The sequence below is a fragment of the Platichthys flesus genome, chromosome 16 (genome assembly GCF_949316205.1).
Source record: "Platichthys flesus chromosome 16, fPlaFle2.1, whole genome shotgun sequence".
Classification (NCBI taxonomy): domain Eukaryota; kingdom Metazoa; phylum Chordata; class Actinopteri; order Pleuronectiformes; family Pleuronectidae; genus Platichthys; species Platichthys flesus.
Genome location: NC_084960.1, coordinates 14,550,365 through 14,567,818, shown reverse-complemented (window position 1 = coordinate 14,567,818; position 17,454 = coordinate 14,550,365). Strand labels below are relative to the sequence as shown.

Genomic DNA, 17,454 nt, shown 5'->3' with positions numbered 1-17,454 from the left:
CTTACATTTTCTAAATGGCGTTAGAGGTAAGTAGCCAATCAGTAGTTAATCAGTAGTTTTGTAGGTATGGTTAAAAGTTAAGGGATCACCAAAGCTGTGACATTCCATCCCAGTGGATGAAGGAAAGTGAACATATAGAAATTCATAACAATTAATTTTACAGTTGTAAAACAGTCAAAATCATAATAACACTAGAAGCCAAGTTATCACCAAACTTATTCGGATTCATTGTCTGGGAGTCATAAATATTTGAACTAAATGCTGCACCTTTGGTAGATACAGCTCCATATTAGATGTTGAAATATTTTAAAGAGAAGGCCACACCTTTGACTTACTGGTGACACTATCTGCAGGCTGCGTGCTTCATCTTCTCTGCACTGAATATCTGAACCCAATGTTCTCATTCTCTGTGATACATTGAGGTCATCACGATCTATAAAGTTAAGAAAAATATCAATGTCCTTCTGTGTACTCAGTGAACCGTGAAAATTCCAATCGTATTTGCCTGATTTTGTCATATCAACAATAGCTGGCAAACAATGAACAACCCAGAATACAAAAAATGAGTTTAATCAAATAATGAATACTGTTTTTTTACCATTAAATATTACTTACTTTTACATAGTAATAGATTATTACGTGAACTCAATTTGATCCATAAAATATTCCAATACAGTACAATTGACTTATTAAGGGTGTGGGATCAGTTGGTTTTTGAGTTGTTGGATGAAAACTTGGCCTCTATCATCGAGCATGATTTGAAAGAAGCAATGCTTCTTTCAAATTAGTGGAGTTCTGTGGTTTTATTCTCAAATAGCTTATTTCTTTTAAGCAATGGAACTCTGTGGTGGTGGGATGTGGTTTGCAAGAAGTGTGAAGAATTGTTAGACCCGTGTTTCTTATAGGTTTTAGTGGTTGAAGTTTAGACTCGCGGTGATTCACATTCACTCTCTAAGAGTGTCCAAAAAATGAAGACAGAAGAGCATAGATTTATTCAGAGGGAAAAAACATAATAAATCCTCCTCAGGGTCATTCTTTTCTTTTCAAGTTATTATTATTTCTGGGGTTATGAAAGATCTGAGACAACCTTATGAAGGATGCAAAAACAAAACATGTCATCGCTGTCGCCCCTTTGTTATTTGCTTCCCCTTAATATTGCTAAATAATGCTTTAAAGTTTAGTTCACTCAAATCCACTTTTTCCCACTAAACTTCACCCTGGTTTAAGCTCTTTGCTGCTACCATCCCTTTGGAAACTGATGATGAGACACAGATTTTTAGAGAGGAAGGACCTCTTTTTAGTTTTCACTTGACCAGGAGATAAAAAAAATATATGAATAACATAAGCAAAAATATAATTAAATCCATCTCAGCAGTCAACTGCTCAGGTTATTTAAGGATTTCCTTTGTGAGTGCATTTGTGCACACACTGACTGTAGCATTTTTGCAACTTTGCAAAGTGTCCAGGGTAAGTTTTGTGCACGTACATTAAATTTAAAAAATATAAAGAATTCTCTAATCAACCAAAAATGTCAGTACCACTGCTGACCGCCTTTTGAAGACCTCTGTTCTAACGTGTTTGTGTATTTTGACAGATTCAGATACAAATAACTATAGAAGTACAAGAAATGAATTCATCTCCTTTGAGATTTCTGCTTACATCCCACAGAGCATAGTCTGAAAGTTAATCAGTAAATGTAATAGCCCCTCCTCCTAGAGCTCTTGCACAAGGCAGACACTATTTTGCCAACTTATTATTAAAATGTGTTAACTTTGGTGACTTTAGTCAAAGATCCTGGTTTGACCTTTTTACATTGGAGCAAATATCTTTTTGAACTTGTCATATCATCACAGAAACACCTCCTGCTTCATTGTAAGAGGAGTAACAGATGATTCAAGTTATCATACATGACACAGTTTTCTCTTTTGTGTGTGAATGTTTTAGTGTTTTTTTATTATAAATATTAACCGTCAGGGACTATTTTCCACGAAGCATCTTTTCCTTGCAACTGGCTTACATGAAGGCATTGTGAAAGTTTTACCACCCTGAATGACCCTGAGTTTTCATATTTGTTTAATTATGGTGACGCATGGGAAAGCGGGCATCAATAAAGAGGCAAGATAAGCAGTCAAGATGGAAAAGATGCCAAAAGATAACAAAACCTCTCTGGCATCATGACTTTTGAAAGGACACGGCTGAGGGGCAGAACTTCTCCTAACTAGGCCAGCCTGATCATCATGACAACAACAAAAAAATGAATGACAACTTTTTTTTTCTTGTTATTAAAGAAGCGTTTTTTTTGGAGCTCTGACAAATGATTGACTAATGGTACTCTTTCTAAATTAGTTGATAAGGCATTGTGTCATGTTGACAACTCCTACTTCAAACACACTGTTGCGTACATTTAAAAAAGCGACTATTGTCCGGAACTGTTGAAGGTACTTGATTAATAACGTCTTACACTTAAAGTTCCCCACCATTGCTCACCCTCTTCTTGGGGTTTTCTTGCTCCCTCCTGACTCCAAACATTTAATATCAAAATTTATAGAGGGTGTGGCTGATCAAGTTTCTTCTGACCTCATTAGGGAGGCCTGGACTACGGACTTGAACTCAGATATATCAGCTGGGCTCTGGGAATTGGCAATGACCGGGATTAACTCTGCTATAAATTCACGTTATAGATTAATCCAGTACATGGTGTTGCATAGACTGCACTATTCAAAAACAAAGCTGAGGCGCATTTTCCCATCGGTCTCCTCGCAATGTGATAAGTGTTGCGCTGCTTAGGGTTCACTGGCTCTCAACAGCATATTCTGGAGACATTCAGCCAAGCTGCGATCTGGCCATCCTTGGATGCTCAGCAGAGACTCTTATGCTTCCTTATGACACACAAACTGCTCTTCATCTCGGGATGGTGGTCGCTAAGAAACTTATTCTTCTGACTTGGAAGTCTACTTCTCCACCCTGCTTCACACACTGGCTTAACGAGATGTTCTCTGTTATTCAAATTGAAAAACTGTGTCACCACAAGGGCAACACACAGAAAAAGTTTGGGAGAACATGGGGACCTGCATATGTCTTTAACTCCACAACAACTCTGACCTACCTGGCTACGATATAGTATATTGCTCTGTTCACTTATTCGTTTTGCCTGGTCCTATCTTTTAGATAGGGAGATTGTGAGAAAATTCTCGAAAGAACATATACTGTATGTAATTTAGTAATCTGTCTGGCAGCTTGTTTTTATTTTGTTGTTTGTCTTTGGTATGTGTTTTTACCCTATGTTTTGTTTTTGTTTGTGAACTTTGTATTATGTCTTGTCAACACTTTATGTAACTGAAAATTGTAAATAAAGTATTAAAAAGAAAAAAAAATAACGGCTTACAAACACAAAACTAAAACCTCATATATATATCGACATCAAAAACAGTAGAGACGGTTTTCTTCACTGACAAATATCAAATATTTTCATAGATTTTTCATGAGCTTTGCAATATTTTCGAATACACTTTAAGACTTTTTTGTTACAGTGGATTGTACAAAAAAACTGCTCCTCACCTCAATAATTATATCACTATGTATGTTGAAATGTAATGTTACAGCTCTTCACCAGTTAGGAAGGAAGTATTGTTCTCCCAGTGCCTTGAATAATGAATAACAGGTTGCAATATTGTTTAACTAAGGAGTGGACTTCATCTGAACTGATGGTTCACTTCTTACTGTAACCATTCATGTATATCAGAAATACAAATTTAGATATATAGTGCAGCAGTGTACCTTTGTGGCCTCTCTGTTGTCTCATGCAAATATTCTGAAATATTGCAACAGCTTTGTAATGTGTACATAATGGGAGTAACATTAATTCCAATGGCGTCATATTTCCAGGAGAGGATTCCTGGAAGAAGTCTTATCTTTCTTGACATCATTAAACCCACGGTTTAGATTCTTTTTTTTTGTTGTTGTAGGATTATCTATTCTTAGCTCCTCCATAAAATAAAACCGTTTGGACCAAAGAGTTTAAATGCACTACGCTGAACTACACTGCACCAGGAAAATGTAAGTAAATAAAAAAAATGTTATCTTAATTTGTGTAATGATGATGGTATTACTGATTAAAAGTAAGGGTTTACTAAATTAACAGTTTAGTCAAAACCACATGTGTGAATTGTCATCTTTCCTCTTTAGGTGTGACCCATATTAAAGCATCATCAAAGGTCCTATGTCTCTTTTATTGCTGTTGGGCCTCATTCACTATCACTGTGTACACAATATCTTCCCATCATGGAAGTCATTCACATCTACTCTGTCAACAGGCCCATAACACAGACACTGAGACAGAAAGCTCACTAACCAACTAACTAACTAACTGTTGGTCAGGCCTAGACCCAGTGTCTTTTATGGGGTGTTCTACCCAAACCCCTCAGACCTTTGTCATTCAGGTCATATATGAATATATATATATTGGTCAACCCTTCCTGGTCGCGCCCCTACAAATGTTTATTTACACAAGAAAATCTACAGTTTTTCAGAACAGAAACTTAAGGCAACATTACATTACCATTACCTGCCAAATGCAGTCATCCATTAACAGATAAATGGGATTGGCAATGAATCATACTTTTAGGGTGTGAACTCATGTACACGAAGTCCATAAACAGTTTGCAAGTCATGTCTGTGACCAAACATCCTCACGGCATAGGTTTCCTTCTGCAGTGACGGGAAAATAGACAGCTTCTCTTTATTTGATTTCAGGAAGCAAGTTTAATTCCCCTTGCAGTTACAGAGAAGGAAATGAGAGGATGTCAGATCACCAGTTTAAAGGTTAAATTCAAGTGGATGTGTGGTGTTGGCTGTACGAAGGCCGCTTTGGTTCGGGGCTTGCAAATATCCACATTTCTGCAATGTTCCTGTTATGATTTCAAGAACAAACCTGCTTTTTTTGCAAGCATCTACTCGTTTACAGGTTTTTGCTTAATGTAACGTATATATTTATAAATAATGGAATGAAACCGTCCAATAACTGCTACTCAATATCGCAGAAAATGTGTAAGGTTTCATTAAAGCTACTAAATACACACATATGCTCACATTTTAACTCTTAACTGAGGAATATGATTTGTGGTGGAGACATGTCTCTGTAGAATAAGAGTTGAGAACAAAATAGAGACATGTGAGTATTGTTTACTTTATATTGACTAATATTTTTGGTAAGAGAAGTTGAGAATGAACTGGTGGAGTAGAAATTCAGTTCATGGTAGGAAGCCTTTAGAAATTCACATGGAAGAAAATGAAAGAAAAAAAATAACTCAAATCCTCTCGGTTGAGCTCCAAATTGAAAACGGTTAATCACTAAATAAAACCTGGTGTTGATGTATAAGAGTTAGTACATACAGTAAGATCAACGTGGAACAAATTGGTATTGTTTATGAATCTTCACTTCATGTAAAATTTGAAATTATCAAAGAAAATAAAAATATACTGTGGTGGTCAAGAAAACCAAGAAAGGGAAAGTAAGAATAAATATCTTTTCTTTACAAATGGGAGAGGGGAAGGTTTAGTTAGTACTGGTGTTGCAACATCAGTGTTTTATGTTGTGTTATTTATATATATATATATATATATATATATATATAAAAGAAAGACTTGAGCCCAAATATGTAAATTAAAGCAGGTCTGAAAAAGAAGCTAAATATAATCTAGAAAATATAGAGACAAATCTGAACAGCATTTATATAACAACTCATATTTAACTCCTTAAGTGTTAAGATAACTATATCACAGAAGCCACAGCCAAAAGGATGCCTCTATTCTTTAGGTAGACATGATCACCACCCAGTGGTGAAAATAAATACAGCTTTATTAAGCTTCACCAACCCATTATTGTCAAGGGTCGAGCAGCTGTTCAGTCTTTAACAATATCCCCATCAACTTGTTTGATAGGAAAGTATACATATCCTCTACTGTAAACACAAAATACATCTCACTAAAACATGTTTAACACCACTTACTACAAAGACTTGTTGATACGTTTTTTTTTTTTTATTGTTTTCTCCCTAATCAATTTTAAGTTCATTGGACAAGTACAGTCTTGTGAAGCGAGACACAAGAACCTGAAACAACATAAGAATGGAAGATATCATCAGCTACAAAATTTGGCGGTGATAAAAAAAATTCAAAAAGGGAAAGAAAGATAGTAAAATAAAATGTATACAGGGGTCAGAATTAAGTACAGCAAGATGTAGTGTTTTGTACATTTTTTTTGTAAACAAAAAGCATTTTGAAACAATATGGCAAATACGATGTGGAGGGGCGAGGAGGTCCAACTGAAGAGACTGAACACTGGTTGGCATGAGACATTTAAAGAAACCCTGAGGCGACGTTGTCTTAATGGGTCACATAAATGTCATGTTCACAAAAATAGTCACACAGAGACTTTTTTTTACACATAAAAACAGCATCTCTGCTACTTGCATCAATCCTTCACTCCTCTGTCCCTGCTTTATTGTGATATGAGGTATATGTGAGGCGATTTCTTGCTTTACGCCTCAACCGTTCGACATGGCATCATAGGATTTTTAAGATATTACAGCATTGCATTCGCACCATGTTTAATGATTGCTTAAAACAACAGGCCATTGGGGTGTAAAGGGGTCTGAAGAGTCATTCAGCAGTGATATCATTTCCAGCACTAGCTATGGAAGACAGCGCGATTATTGTCGTCTTTACGAAGAACAAAAAGACGTACAGCATAAATACATTTAAAAATCAGCAAGAAGTTACAGCTAACATTTTACTAGACAATATCTTGCACCTGCTCTTCTCAGATATAGGCACCCAATTCTTTCTACTGGGGACAAATATGCATGGTGCTGCCAGCACATGTGAAAAGTCTAAATGCATAAAAAAATTTGGTCAGCCACCTTTTTTTACTGCATATGGCTGCCTCAGTAACAGCTGAAGAAATACTTGATCACTAACACATTTTGTCAAAAATTCAATTACGAAAGCAAAGCTGCTAAGTTGGGTAACAAGTCAAACTAAAACTAGGGGTTTGAATTACATTTACATTATCCCGATTAAATGTCACCGTATTTTAAAAGCCCCTACCTCCCTCACTAATCCCTAAAAGTAAGGAGAAAATGTGAATGAAAAATTCCACTTTCAAATATCGACCCCCCCCCCCCCCCCCCCATGCTACCCAAACAAAGGGTATCCCTATCATCCACCCACAATATGTTCAACCTCCATCTGCATATACAGAAACAATAAGTCTCAGTCAAAAGGCCAGTCCATTCCTGACGTTTGAGCTTCCTCCATCTGACGGGGTAATGTACTCGATGTACGAAAACGGCTCAAAGTGCTAATTGGATATTTTTTTCTTAAGGAATAAAAGAACTGAGGAAGAAGCGAAGGGCAGGAAAAAGGGAAGGCCGTTCTATCACTGTCCAACAGCAGCCTCTATTGGCCAAAGAAAAGCCCTACATCATTTTTGTTCTCCAAAAATATACCACGGACAACATTTACCCCCTGAACCGACCCTCGTTCTCCCAGTACTTAACTGGCAGCTCCCCAGAATGATTAAATCTGTTATTTTACATTAATATATATTCTTATAAATATATATATATATATATATAGATATATATATATATATGGCCCTTATTGAAGAAAACATGAGGTTTCACATTGACATGAAAGTACCATAATCTCTATATAGCCAAGTAGAAAGTGTTTCAGTGTTCAAGTGAGCTGGCAGCAGTCGGTTTATGTCACACTCATTCAACAAGTAACAAAACATAAGAAAATTCCTCACACTTCTGAAAACCGCGCTCACTGCACCTCGTAGGCTTCTCCTGTTCCACTTTTTTCCTGAGTAATACTTTTAACCTTGTAACAGACAACAACTTCTAGGTTTCTTTTTGCTATTTCGGTTCTGGGCTATTCCCTGCCATTATTTCTATTTTTTTTTTTTAACAGTTGTAAAGTTGATTGCTCAAACACTTCAGCTCGTTGGAAAAGAATACGACCGGCGCTACTACTTCTCTTACCTAAAAACAAACAAACAGTACTTTCAGTTCATGAATAATGACTAGACCTAATGTCACTAAAATGACGATAATAAACAGTCAATACATATTTAACTTAAAAATAACAGAAACTTTTTTTTTTTAATGCATTTGCAAGAAGCCTGGCTTTTTGTGGGGAGGAGTGGGCACAAAAACAGAGCATCTGTATAATTAAAATAAAGACTTAAAAAAATAATAATAACAATAATAATAATAATAATAATATTAATGAAATAGGAGCACTAAAAAGCTAAAATAAGAACATCAGCTTTAACGACAGTGTGTTCTCTCCCTCTCAGGCTCTCATCTGTAGCTTTGGCTTGTTGGAGTTTTGGAACCTGTACTTACTGGCTCATTGACATCAGATAACAAACTAGTATACCCTGAGAATTCAGACACAGGCGTCCGTATCCTGTGATCCACCTCCCCACCAGAGTCAGTGCCATAAGACAAGCCGCGGCCATCTGACTTGAACTGGGAGCCGAAGGCCTGGGCAAAGTTTTCAATCTGGTAGGAAGGCTTTGAGGAGTCCAGAGGGGCCAGATTCTGCGAGGGGGCCAGAGGGAAGACTGCCGTGCCATTCTTGACTGGCGGGTGGTTTTTATCGCTGCTCAGGTCAGATGGGCTGATCTGGTAAGAGGAGGGGGGAGTGGAGGAGTGCTGCTTCTCCATCTGGTCGGTGAGCTCCTGAGAAGGGGTAAGCTGCTGGTGTGTGGGCTCCAGGCTGCTCAGGTGGAAGCTGTGCTGTGGCGAGGAGCCTGACAGCATTGCAAAGTGAGATTTTGGCACAGATGAGGGCAGCGAAGGCGAGGCCACCGTCTGGCCAAACCCACACTCCAGCGGGGACGTAGTGTAGATGTTCTTGTCAGCATAGAGGGGGTTGCCTTGGTGGGAACTGGTGAATGGTCCTGAGGGGGACGGCCCAGGGCCCAGAGGGAAGCTGGTGGTGTGGCTGGTGCGTTCCAAAGCCTGCAGCAGGAAGCGAGAGTACTCGTGCATCATGACGTTCTTGTCTCCACACGGGCTGGAGGTGTCTGTGCTGTGGCCGATGTCAGGACTGTCAGCTGAGACGGAGTTAAGGTCCACGTGGTGGTCACTGATGTCAAAGTGAACGTCGTGGTGCGAGCCATCATGTTTCTGGGAGTAGTGGTCAAGGAGGCTCTGCAGCACCTCATCAGGGATCCCTGACTTGTCGAGACTCAGTGGCAAGTCACTGTCCATTACACTGGAAATGACGCCTTGTACGTGAGATGGCTGGGAAGACAAGTGACCAACGCCGACGTCGTACTCACTGCTGGTTACTCCAGCCGGCACAGGCCCTGATGGGTTTGAATTGTTTGCTGCGTGAAGGTAGCGTCTCTTCTTCAGAAACTGCATGGCGTCGTCGTAGTTGCTGCTGTTGCCAACTTTGGCTCCATTACCCTGCATGAGGCCCAGTCCATCCATGCCCACGCTCTGCTCCAACGGGCTTGTTTTGGCCGGACTCTTGCGATTGGCCCTCTTGAAGGCCATCTTTGGAGCTCTGCCATGGTGGCTCTGCTGCATGCTGGGCCCCGGCTCGGTAGAGGAAGATACTGTCTGATTCTCCATGGAGTAATCGTGGATGCTGTAGCCTCCAGACGCTGCACCGTGAATGTGCGGTACTCTGCCCCCGCCTGCATCCCCCTTCTTCTTTCTGCGCTCCCCTCCCTCTCCACAATTTTTAGACTTCCCCCTCTTTCTGCCAGTACTCCCAACATTTCCCTGAGTGATTCCATAGCTGCCATGGCCCATGTCCACACAACCCAGGTCCATCATCCCAGGATCCAGCCCCTTCTTTATGGCTTCTCCACAGGTTCGCTTGTGCTTAAGCAGTCGGTCTGTCCTAGAAAAATACTGAAGAGAAACAAATGTAATTTTAAAGTAATGACATACAGTATTAAGTTTTACAGTTTTGTAATTTGCTGTAAAGTATTGCTTAAGATAAGTAGCAAAGGTGGAGAGCATGTGAAGTTAATTTACCTGTTGGCAGGTCTCACATCTGTACGGCTTCTCTCCGCTATGTGTCCTCTTGTGCCTCTCCATGTGGTACTTCTGAATGAATCGCATGTTGCACTGGTCACAGCTGAATGGCTTCTCTCCTGACACAGAAAAGCAGCACAGCTACGGGTTAGTTTATCCTCCAGTTTGCTGCAAACGCTCAACGTCTCACGAGTGCATCAGGCTGTCTGCTGGTTTGAGCAGTTAGGTTTGATACTTACCACTATGGATTTTCTCATGTCGCTGGAGAAGATACTTCTGAATAAAACTCATGTTGCACTGGTTGCATCTAAAAGGTCTTTCACCTGAAATAAAACCAAAGAGATTCATACAGTTACAATCTGGTCTCGCTTTGATGGTCAATACCCTTCTGTGAGGCGCCAGGACAAGAACAACAAGCACCTGTTACACCGTAGCACAAACCAAAGCAATACTTATTACTCTGCTTAGATATTTTATTACTGTCACAAGTGATATTTCCACTGTGTTAATTCTTTGGGACACAGTTAAACCTACAATAAACAATCACTTGGAATTGAGCATCTGTTGTGAGGCTTATGTAATGCATTGCATTTCACAGGTGTTTGTGAGTCTGTCTTTATACAACCAAGACTTGAGAAAGAAAACTTAAATCTATCTACACAGCATCATATTCTGAATGTAGAGAATCTTTTTTGTCGCATATCTGAATTAAATGACAATGAAAGTGTTTGTATGTTTGCCAATAATGTGCGCACTCGTGTCTGCCCATCCACAAACTCGGCTGCTTACTTCTCATCACATAATGATCAATACTTTTCTTTGATGAGTCAAATCTTTCGTCACTGCTGCACGCGCATTCACACACACACACACACACGCACGCACGCACGCACGCACGCACGCACACGCACACACGCGATAGTGGGATGCAATCCGTTTTGCCAGAATCGTTTGTCTTTTATTTTGATCCAAAATGAAAACTGTGAGCGGATTACCTGCTCACTATAACATTATTTAAACGGCACACAGTCCAGCGCATCTGTTTAGCGGCCGCCTAACGCTCACCTCCTTTCCTCACATCCTAATGCCTCCATTTTAAAATGCAATATGAAAACATGACTCTTCGACACAGGGAGGTAAAGTGTCTCTCCTGATCATAGTTTAGTTCTACCATTTTAGCATATGCAGACCTTTCTCCAGGCAAAGAGTCAGTCGCACAGAACAGGATGCAGAAGAGAACAAACTATCTGGTTCAAGAGCAGTTTAGTCAACGCTGCCAACATTCAGTACTGGAGCTGAGAGCATTGACGCACCAAACAGAAATAATTTGTGCTTGATCGACGTCACACTGACCTCAGTTTCCATCACATTTCATTAATTTTGAGACTTTTTAAGACTTGGCTTTTAAAGTTTGCAGCTTATGGTATTTTCATCCTGCATTACTCTCAGAACAAAATAGCAAAAAAGGCAGTGTTTTGTCTTCTCGTTTGGTTTAAATAACATCATATGTTCAAGGTGCTGACCCACACCTGGTCTGTTCATATCTGTGACCACAAGATTAAAAAAATGTTGGAAAATAAACAAAACAGTGCTGAAAACTGCTTTTGAGGAACGGGCCACTGAGAAAGTGCTTTTTCGCTGTTTTCTTGTAAGGTTCACACAAAAACTATGTGAAGCTAGTGTTGTAAAAACTTGAATTGTAATGAGACATCAACATTTTCTTCCTTGAGCTAAAAATATAAAAAAAAGATAAAAATAATAATATAAGAGCAACCATGACAGAGAGAAACTAGGATGATGGTGGTTGTGGTGGTGGAAAGAAGCACAGAAACATACCAGTGTGAATGAGGACATGTCTGCGTAGGTGATATGAACTTCTGAACGATGCAGCGCAGTGCTCACAGATGTGAGGCTTGTTTCCTGGTGACAGGCTGCCTCCATCTCCATCCAGCATCATTGACTGCTGTAGAATGATACAGGAGAAAGAGAGGGGGCAGATAGAGTCAGTCTTTCTCAAGTGAATCCATCTGGAATTCAAGATTCATGTATATAGTGCTGCCCACATTGTTTTAGACCTCAATAGACAAAAGCAAAAATGTTGACCTATGCAGAAATTATTCTATGTTCAATGAGATCATATAAAGTGAATTCCATGATGTAATTGACAAAAAAGAACAAGAATGGTTAACCCTTTATTTTTTAGATGTGTACCCACTGTGTAAATGCTGATAACCATGAGTGGCTTTGGTAAGGGTATATGCTAAACTTCATCAAGAGATATAGAAATGAACAAACCTTTGCTTCGCTTCTCTTCTTTCTAGGTTTACCCTCCTGTCCTTCACCGTTTGACCTTCGACCTTTTCTCCCAGCAGGCTCCTTTCCTAACTGACTCGGCAGCTGTGAGGATGACAAAGGGAGAGGGAGAGGGCCGTGAGAGCAGGCCACGACAAGGAAATCACTTGACTGAAGGTTGAGGACCTTAAGTCAAAAACTATCACAAACAAGTCCATGTTTGCCGCTCACGTAAACAAACAAACAAAAAGGGAAGAAAACACTTGGACAGTGTTTGTTGGTTGCGGGCTGGAGACTCAACGTGCGATGTGGTTTTAGTGGGCGGAATAACAAAGGCTGAAATTTATTGCTCCTCTATGGAGAGGCAGCCTGTAATTTACTCAGAGAGCCTTGCTTATTCGAACAAAGGAAACACGCAAGCTGCTCACCTCATATTCTTAACTTAACACCAAAATAAATAAATGCTCACTAAAACTATTCGCAAACAATCTGTTAATTTTGAAAAGGGAAATAGCGCCTCTTGATCTCCCTTTTATTCTTTCAGTTTATCTTCCTGCTCTGCCATCTCTCCCTCAGCTAACACTCTGCTGCTAATTTCCATACGGAGAATGCCGAGACAAATACTGGTGCACCTGCTGTTAAAAAAAGACCTACATTTTAGGGTAAAGACAGGATGCGGCGCTTATTTAACCAATGTAGCTCTCAAATTTACTCTTTGACAATCACCAGTGACTTTTTAAAGCAAGAAAATGCTACATTTTTATCTACTCTTAGCATTCATACATGTGAGGATTTGCTGCTTTCTTTACTTCAGATAATGATGAACCAATTATGAACAGGCACATTTATAAAATCAAGTTGGGCTTAATGAAACAGTGATGGAGATTTTTGTCGGTATTTTTTTGAAAAATTAACCTAGAAAATGCAGATGAATCAATAAAAATAATCCGTAGTAGCATCTGTATTTTGAAAATCTTTACATTTTGGATTTTTGGCTGGACAGAACCATACATCCTAGGAAGTCCCTTTGCACTTCGCAAATGTTTTGTCCATTTCCCCTTTGAAATTTGATTGACTAAACAATGAATCTACTTATTAAGGAATTTATCTTCAGATTAATCAATAATTAAAATAATTGTTGAGTTGCAGTACTACTAAATTAAAATACTAACCGTTTCAGCTTGATGGAATATTTTTAAATTTATGTTTTCTTTAGGTGATGAAGTGGCCCTGTAGTAGACGATATAACATTTTTAAAGTGGCACACTGCAGACTATATTTCCCTGTGTTTTTCAGCCTACTTCTATCTACAGCCCTGATGACCTCAGAAGACTGGCTATTGTTGGGAAAGCGTGGTTGTGTGTATTTCTATTTGAATGAGCACAAAAGATGTCGGCAATGAATTGCAAGCTTAAACAAGACAGCTGTGTCCTTGCCAAGACATTTTCATTCATGCTGAGGCTGATGACATCATCCTTCTACCCAGAAAGAGAAACAGAAGGAGGGGAGGGAGGGAGAGAGGGACGGAAGGAGACATGAAAGGGTGCTCGTCTGTATTTTTTTATTTCAAGTTATCCGTAGAAATTATGTCCGTAGAAATTATGCCAACAACTAGTTTCAACTAGTTTATCACAATATTAGATATTTTTCTCCATTACATTTGATATTGTATTACTCCTTCTTGGTAAACGCATGATTTCAGCATTATCTCTTTCCCTGTTTTATCGGAAACCATGTCATAAAGTTGTATTTGAGTAGCAGAGAAGGAGAGACCAATATTTGTAGAGCTGCTACAAACCATTTTTTCATCATTTAAGCTTCCTCCTATGTTAATGATTTGTCAATTCCTATGTTTTGTCTATAAAACACCAGAAAACTTAAAAAATGGCAATCAAAAGATCTCAGCTAACATCATCTAATGTTGCGATTTATTATAATGCATTACTATGGCCTGAGAAAGAATGAATTCTAAAATTATTAAACTGCAAAAACGGTAACTGTACTTGTCTTGATTTCTTTATCAGCATCTGGTCTTTAAAAGGAAAGAAAATAGTAATAGCTACTGATGACTTTGTGCCTTGGGTCCACATTAGATTTTTTAATTAGAGCTGAGATGATCAATCATAGAAAATATTTGAGATTTTGTTTACAAGGAGAAATTGCTAAATTTATTTTGTGCGTTATGTGGAAATATCTTAAATATTTTCCTTTTTTGAATTTTTTGACACAAATCAAGCAATTTGAAAACTTCTCCCTTAGCTTTAGGATTTTTCACCATTTCCTAAAATGTTGACGCAATTAATTGGAAAAATTTTAAACAAGAAAAAGATAATTTGTTGCGGCCATGCTCAAATGTCTTGTTTTGCCAGTCTAGTGGAAGTCTAGTCTACTGGAGTCGAGTAAATGCTCACATATTTGGCATAGTTTTCCTGGAAATGAAAGTTAAACGATGAATTAATTGCTGAAACAGTTGCTGATAAATCAGACTTTAAAAACGCAAAGCAATTTTTTCAGAAATAGATTTAACTCTGGCCAACAATTTGATCTCCCATCAGAGGTACTCACATTGCCCATGTTGAGGTCATGCACCAGCAGGCTCTGGTTGTTACTGACTGTCACCTCCAGCAGATCGGTGCTCTTCCCATGGCCTCCAGGGTAGAGCGGCAGGCGATAATCATGCTCTGACATCTTCTCCTGCTTGATGCCCATTGAGTGAACATAGTCTCCGACTCCTGCACAGCCGAAGCCACCCTGGGTACCCATGCTGCAGTCAGGTGAGTCGCGCTCCTTCTTCAGGATCATTTCATGCGGTGGGAGGTCCTGCATGACGGAGTGGGCGGCCATCCGGGTGAAGCTGGTCACCGGCGGGAGATGGCTGAACATTATCATGCCAGGCCCGAAATTTGAGTCCATACCCCCGTTGGAGCGCAGGAATTCATTTCCTAGTTTGTCTTGAATGATGTTCATGGTGAAAGCCGGCAGGCAGGAAAACTATGAGGTGGTTATAAGTGTCATCCTGTGAGGAAAGTAAGAAACAGGTCATTAGGTGGCCTTTTAAAATGGGCACGAATAAGAGGTTATCAATCTGTGAGGGTACACACATATAACAAACACTGGAAAAAAATTACAGCGCCGGTTAAGCCTGGTATTCAGGAATCATTGTCACGGCCTATGATCTCACAACTGGGCGCTTAGTTGGATTAAAGAACTGACGGTTTGTGGGTCAACAAAGGGCTACAGTCTGGCACAATGACAAGAGAAACACGCCGGAGCGGCACTGTACAAAATTCTCTCTGTTCGCTTACAGTGTGCATGGGGAGTATTTCACGGGGGCAGGAAAGGTCACAGTGACTGCAGCGCCAGACACAACATGAGATGAGGAATGAGAGGATTGGAGTTGTGTGTTAATCTGTTTGATGGACCCGTCTCTGACCCAGTCATCCTATTTGCATGGGCTTATCTGCCAATGAGAGGGCACAGACACAGACGAACGGCTGGTGGTGCAAATGTGACCACAAATCAAGTGCATGCTCTCTACTGGAGTGATATAACGTGGTAATATGCGCATTCAATGCAAGTGATCGGGTGTGATTAAACACGGCTTCCTGGAGGCTGCATTAAAAGCCATCTACAGTTATTTTTTCAAGCCACCGCATGAACGACCCATCCGGCTAATGAGAGCTGTCTGCCTTGCTGCCAAATGCCTTCAGCTCTGATGGGGAGCTAGCAGCAATAACCCACTGAGCTAACACAAAGCAAACTTTTCCTAACGCGAAACGAGCCGTGTGTCCCTGCAGCGTTCTCGAGTGCCTTTCGGGAGATGAACACCGCACCGGCAGAGCCCCGTGGTGCGAGAGTGTTTGTGAAAAACGACCACGCTTCATCGCAATTAGCCATCGAGCTAACGATCTGGCTAACCACTCTTGCGGGGCCCTTCTTCTTTGTGATGCAGGATCAGGCAATAATTAATATGGCCATGCAATAACAGCGGCGCCGATCATCACCGCAAAGCAGCGAGCAAACAATGAGCACACAGCCCGCAGAGCCACGCGCAAAGTCTGCGTCTTAAAAGCGCCAACAAAGTTAGTTTTGCACTCTTCTTGCCCCAGACGAAACATTGGTCATGTTAGGAGCAGATAACCCCTCACACACAGGAGACTAGACGGACAAAACCGGAGAGCTGCGGGGGGAAACGAGGAAAATGACGATCGCTGCTTTTGTGCTTAATAATAAAAGAGACCGGAGCGTCTTACTTGGTGTGTGCCGGCTCTTATCGCAGCTTTCCCCGAGTTGCTGGCTTCGTGTGCCGGACAGTTAGCGACTGTAGGTGATGGAGCGACCACACGGGCAGGACCCATAACAAACGGCCCGTACAACTCATGTGAACAATGATGCTCGTCCGGTTAGCCGCGGCGGGCTAACTTAGCAGCTAACTAGCGCTGCGCTTTGTTGTCTGTCCCGTGCGAGGAGTTCAACCGACCCAGCGGCCGCTTCTGTCCCCAAACCCCGGCTTTGTGTGTTAGTCTTACCGGCGTGGGAGCATGGCCCGTGGTCGTGGCTCGCCTGGTTCGCCCTCAGCTCCACGTTTCAACATCTAAAGCCAAAACATTGTTTTCCCGCAGCTGCTGGGCTCTTCCATCTTGCCTCGGCGCAGAGGATTCTGGGTCTCGCAGGCGGACCCGTCCTGAGCAGGGACGCAATAATAGATAATAAAAGACGAGAGTTCATGAAATAACAATGAGAAGCATAACAACAGCGGTAATAAAATCATCACAATACATTTCATTACTTGTAAATAACATTAAGAAGCTATTTCCAATGATGTAATCGTGCAGTTGGATACAATAGACCAGCACTTTGAATAAGGCTCTTTGTTTACCAAAACCAAACAATAATATATGAATAATCACAAAGGTCTCAGAAATACATATACATGGAACAATTAAGATGGGCCCCTGGGCATAGACAGTTAATGGCCCTCCATCCCCCTGTACATAGTTTGTATTTGTTTATGTCACTGATTCCTTTGCGGTCATTTGGTCTTCATTGCATCTCTTTCTTTGTGTCTTCATTTTACTTTCCGTTTTTGGTTTCT

At 40.4% G+C, this 17,454-nt stretch overlaps 1 protein-coding gene across 1 annotated transcript; it reads right to left on the bottom strand.

Moving 5' to 3' along the window:
* Positions 1 to 5,994: 5,994 nt before the first annotated feature.
* On the bottom strand, positions 5,995 to 17,023 carry znf281a (zinc finger protein 281a). Its single transcript, XM_062408488.1, has 7 exons — positions 16,889 to 17,023; positions 14,925 to 15,375; positions 12,363 to 12,464; positions 11,904 to 12,030; positions 10,307 to 10,390; positions 10,068 to 10,186; positions 5,995 to 9,941 (listed from the first exon to the last, which is right to left on the bottom strand). Exons 2-7 carry the CDS (start codon positions 15,324 to 15,326, stop codon positions 8,370 to 8,372), a joined length of 2,406 nt encoding a protein of 801 aa, XP_062264472.1. The 5' UTR covers positions 15,327 to 15,375; positions 16,889 to 17,023; the 3' UTR covers positions 5,995 to 8,369.
* Between the last annotated feature and the right edge of the window lie 431 nt (positions 17,024 to 17,454).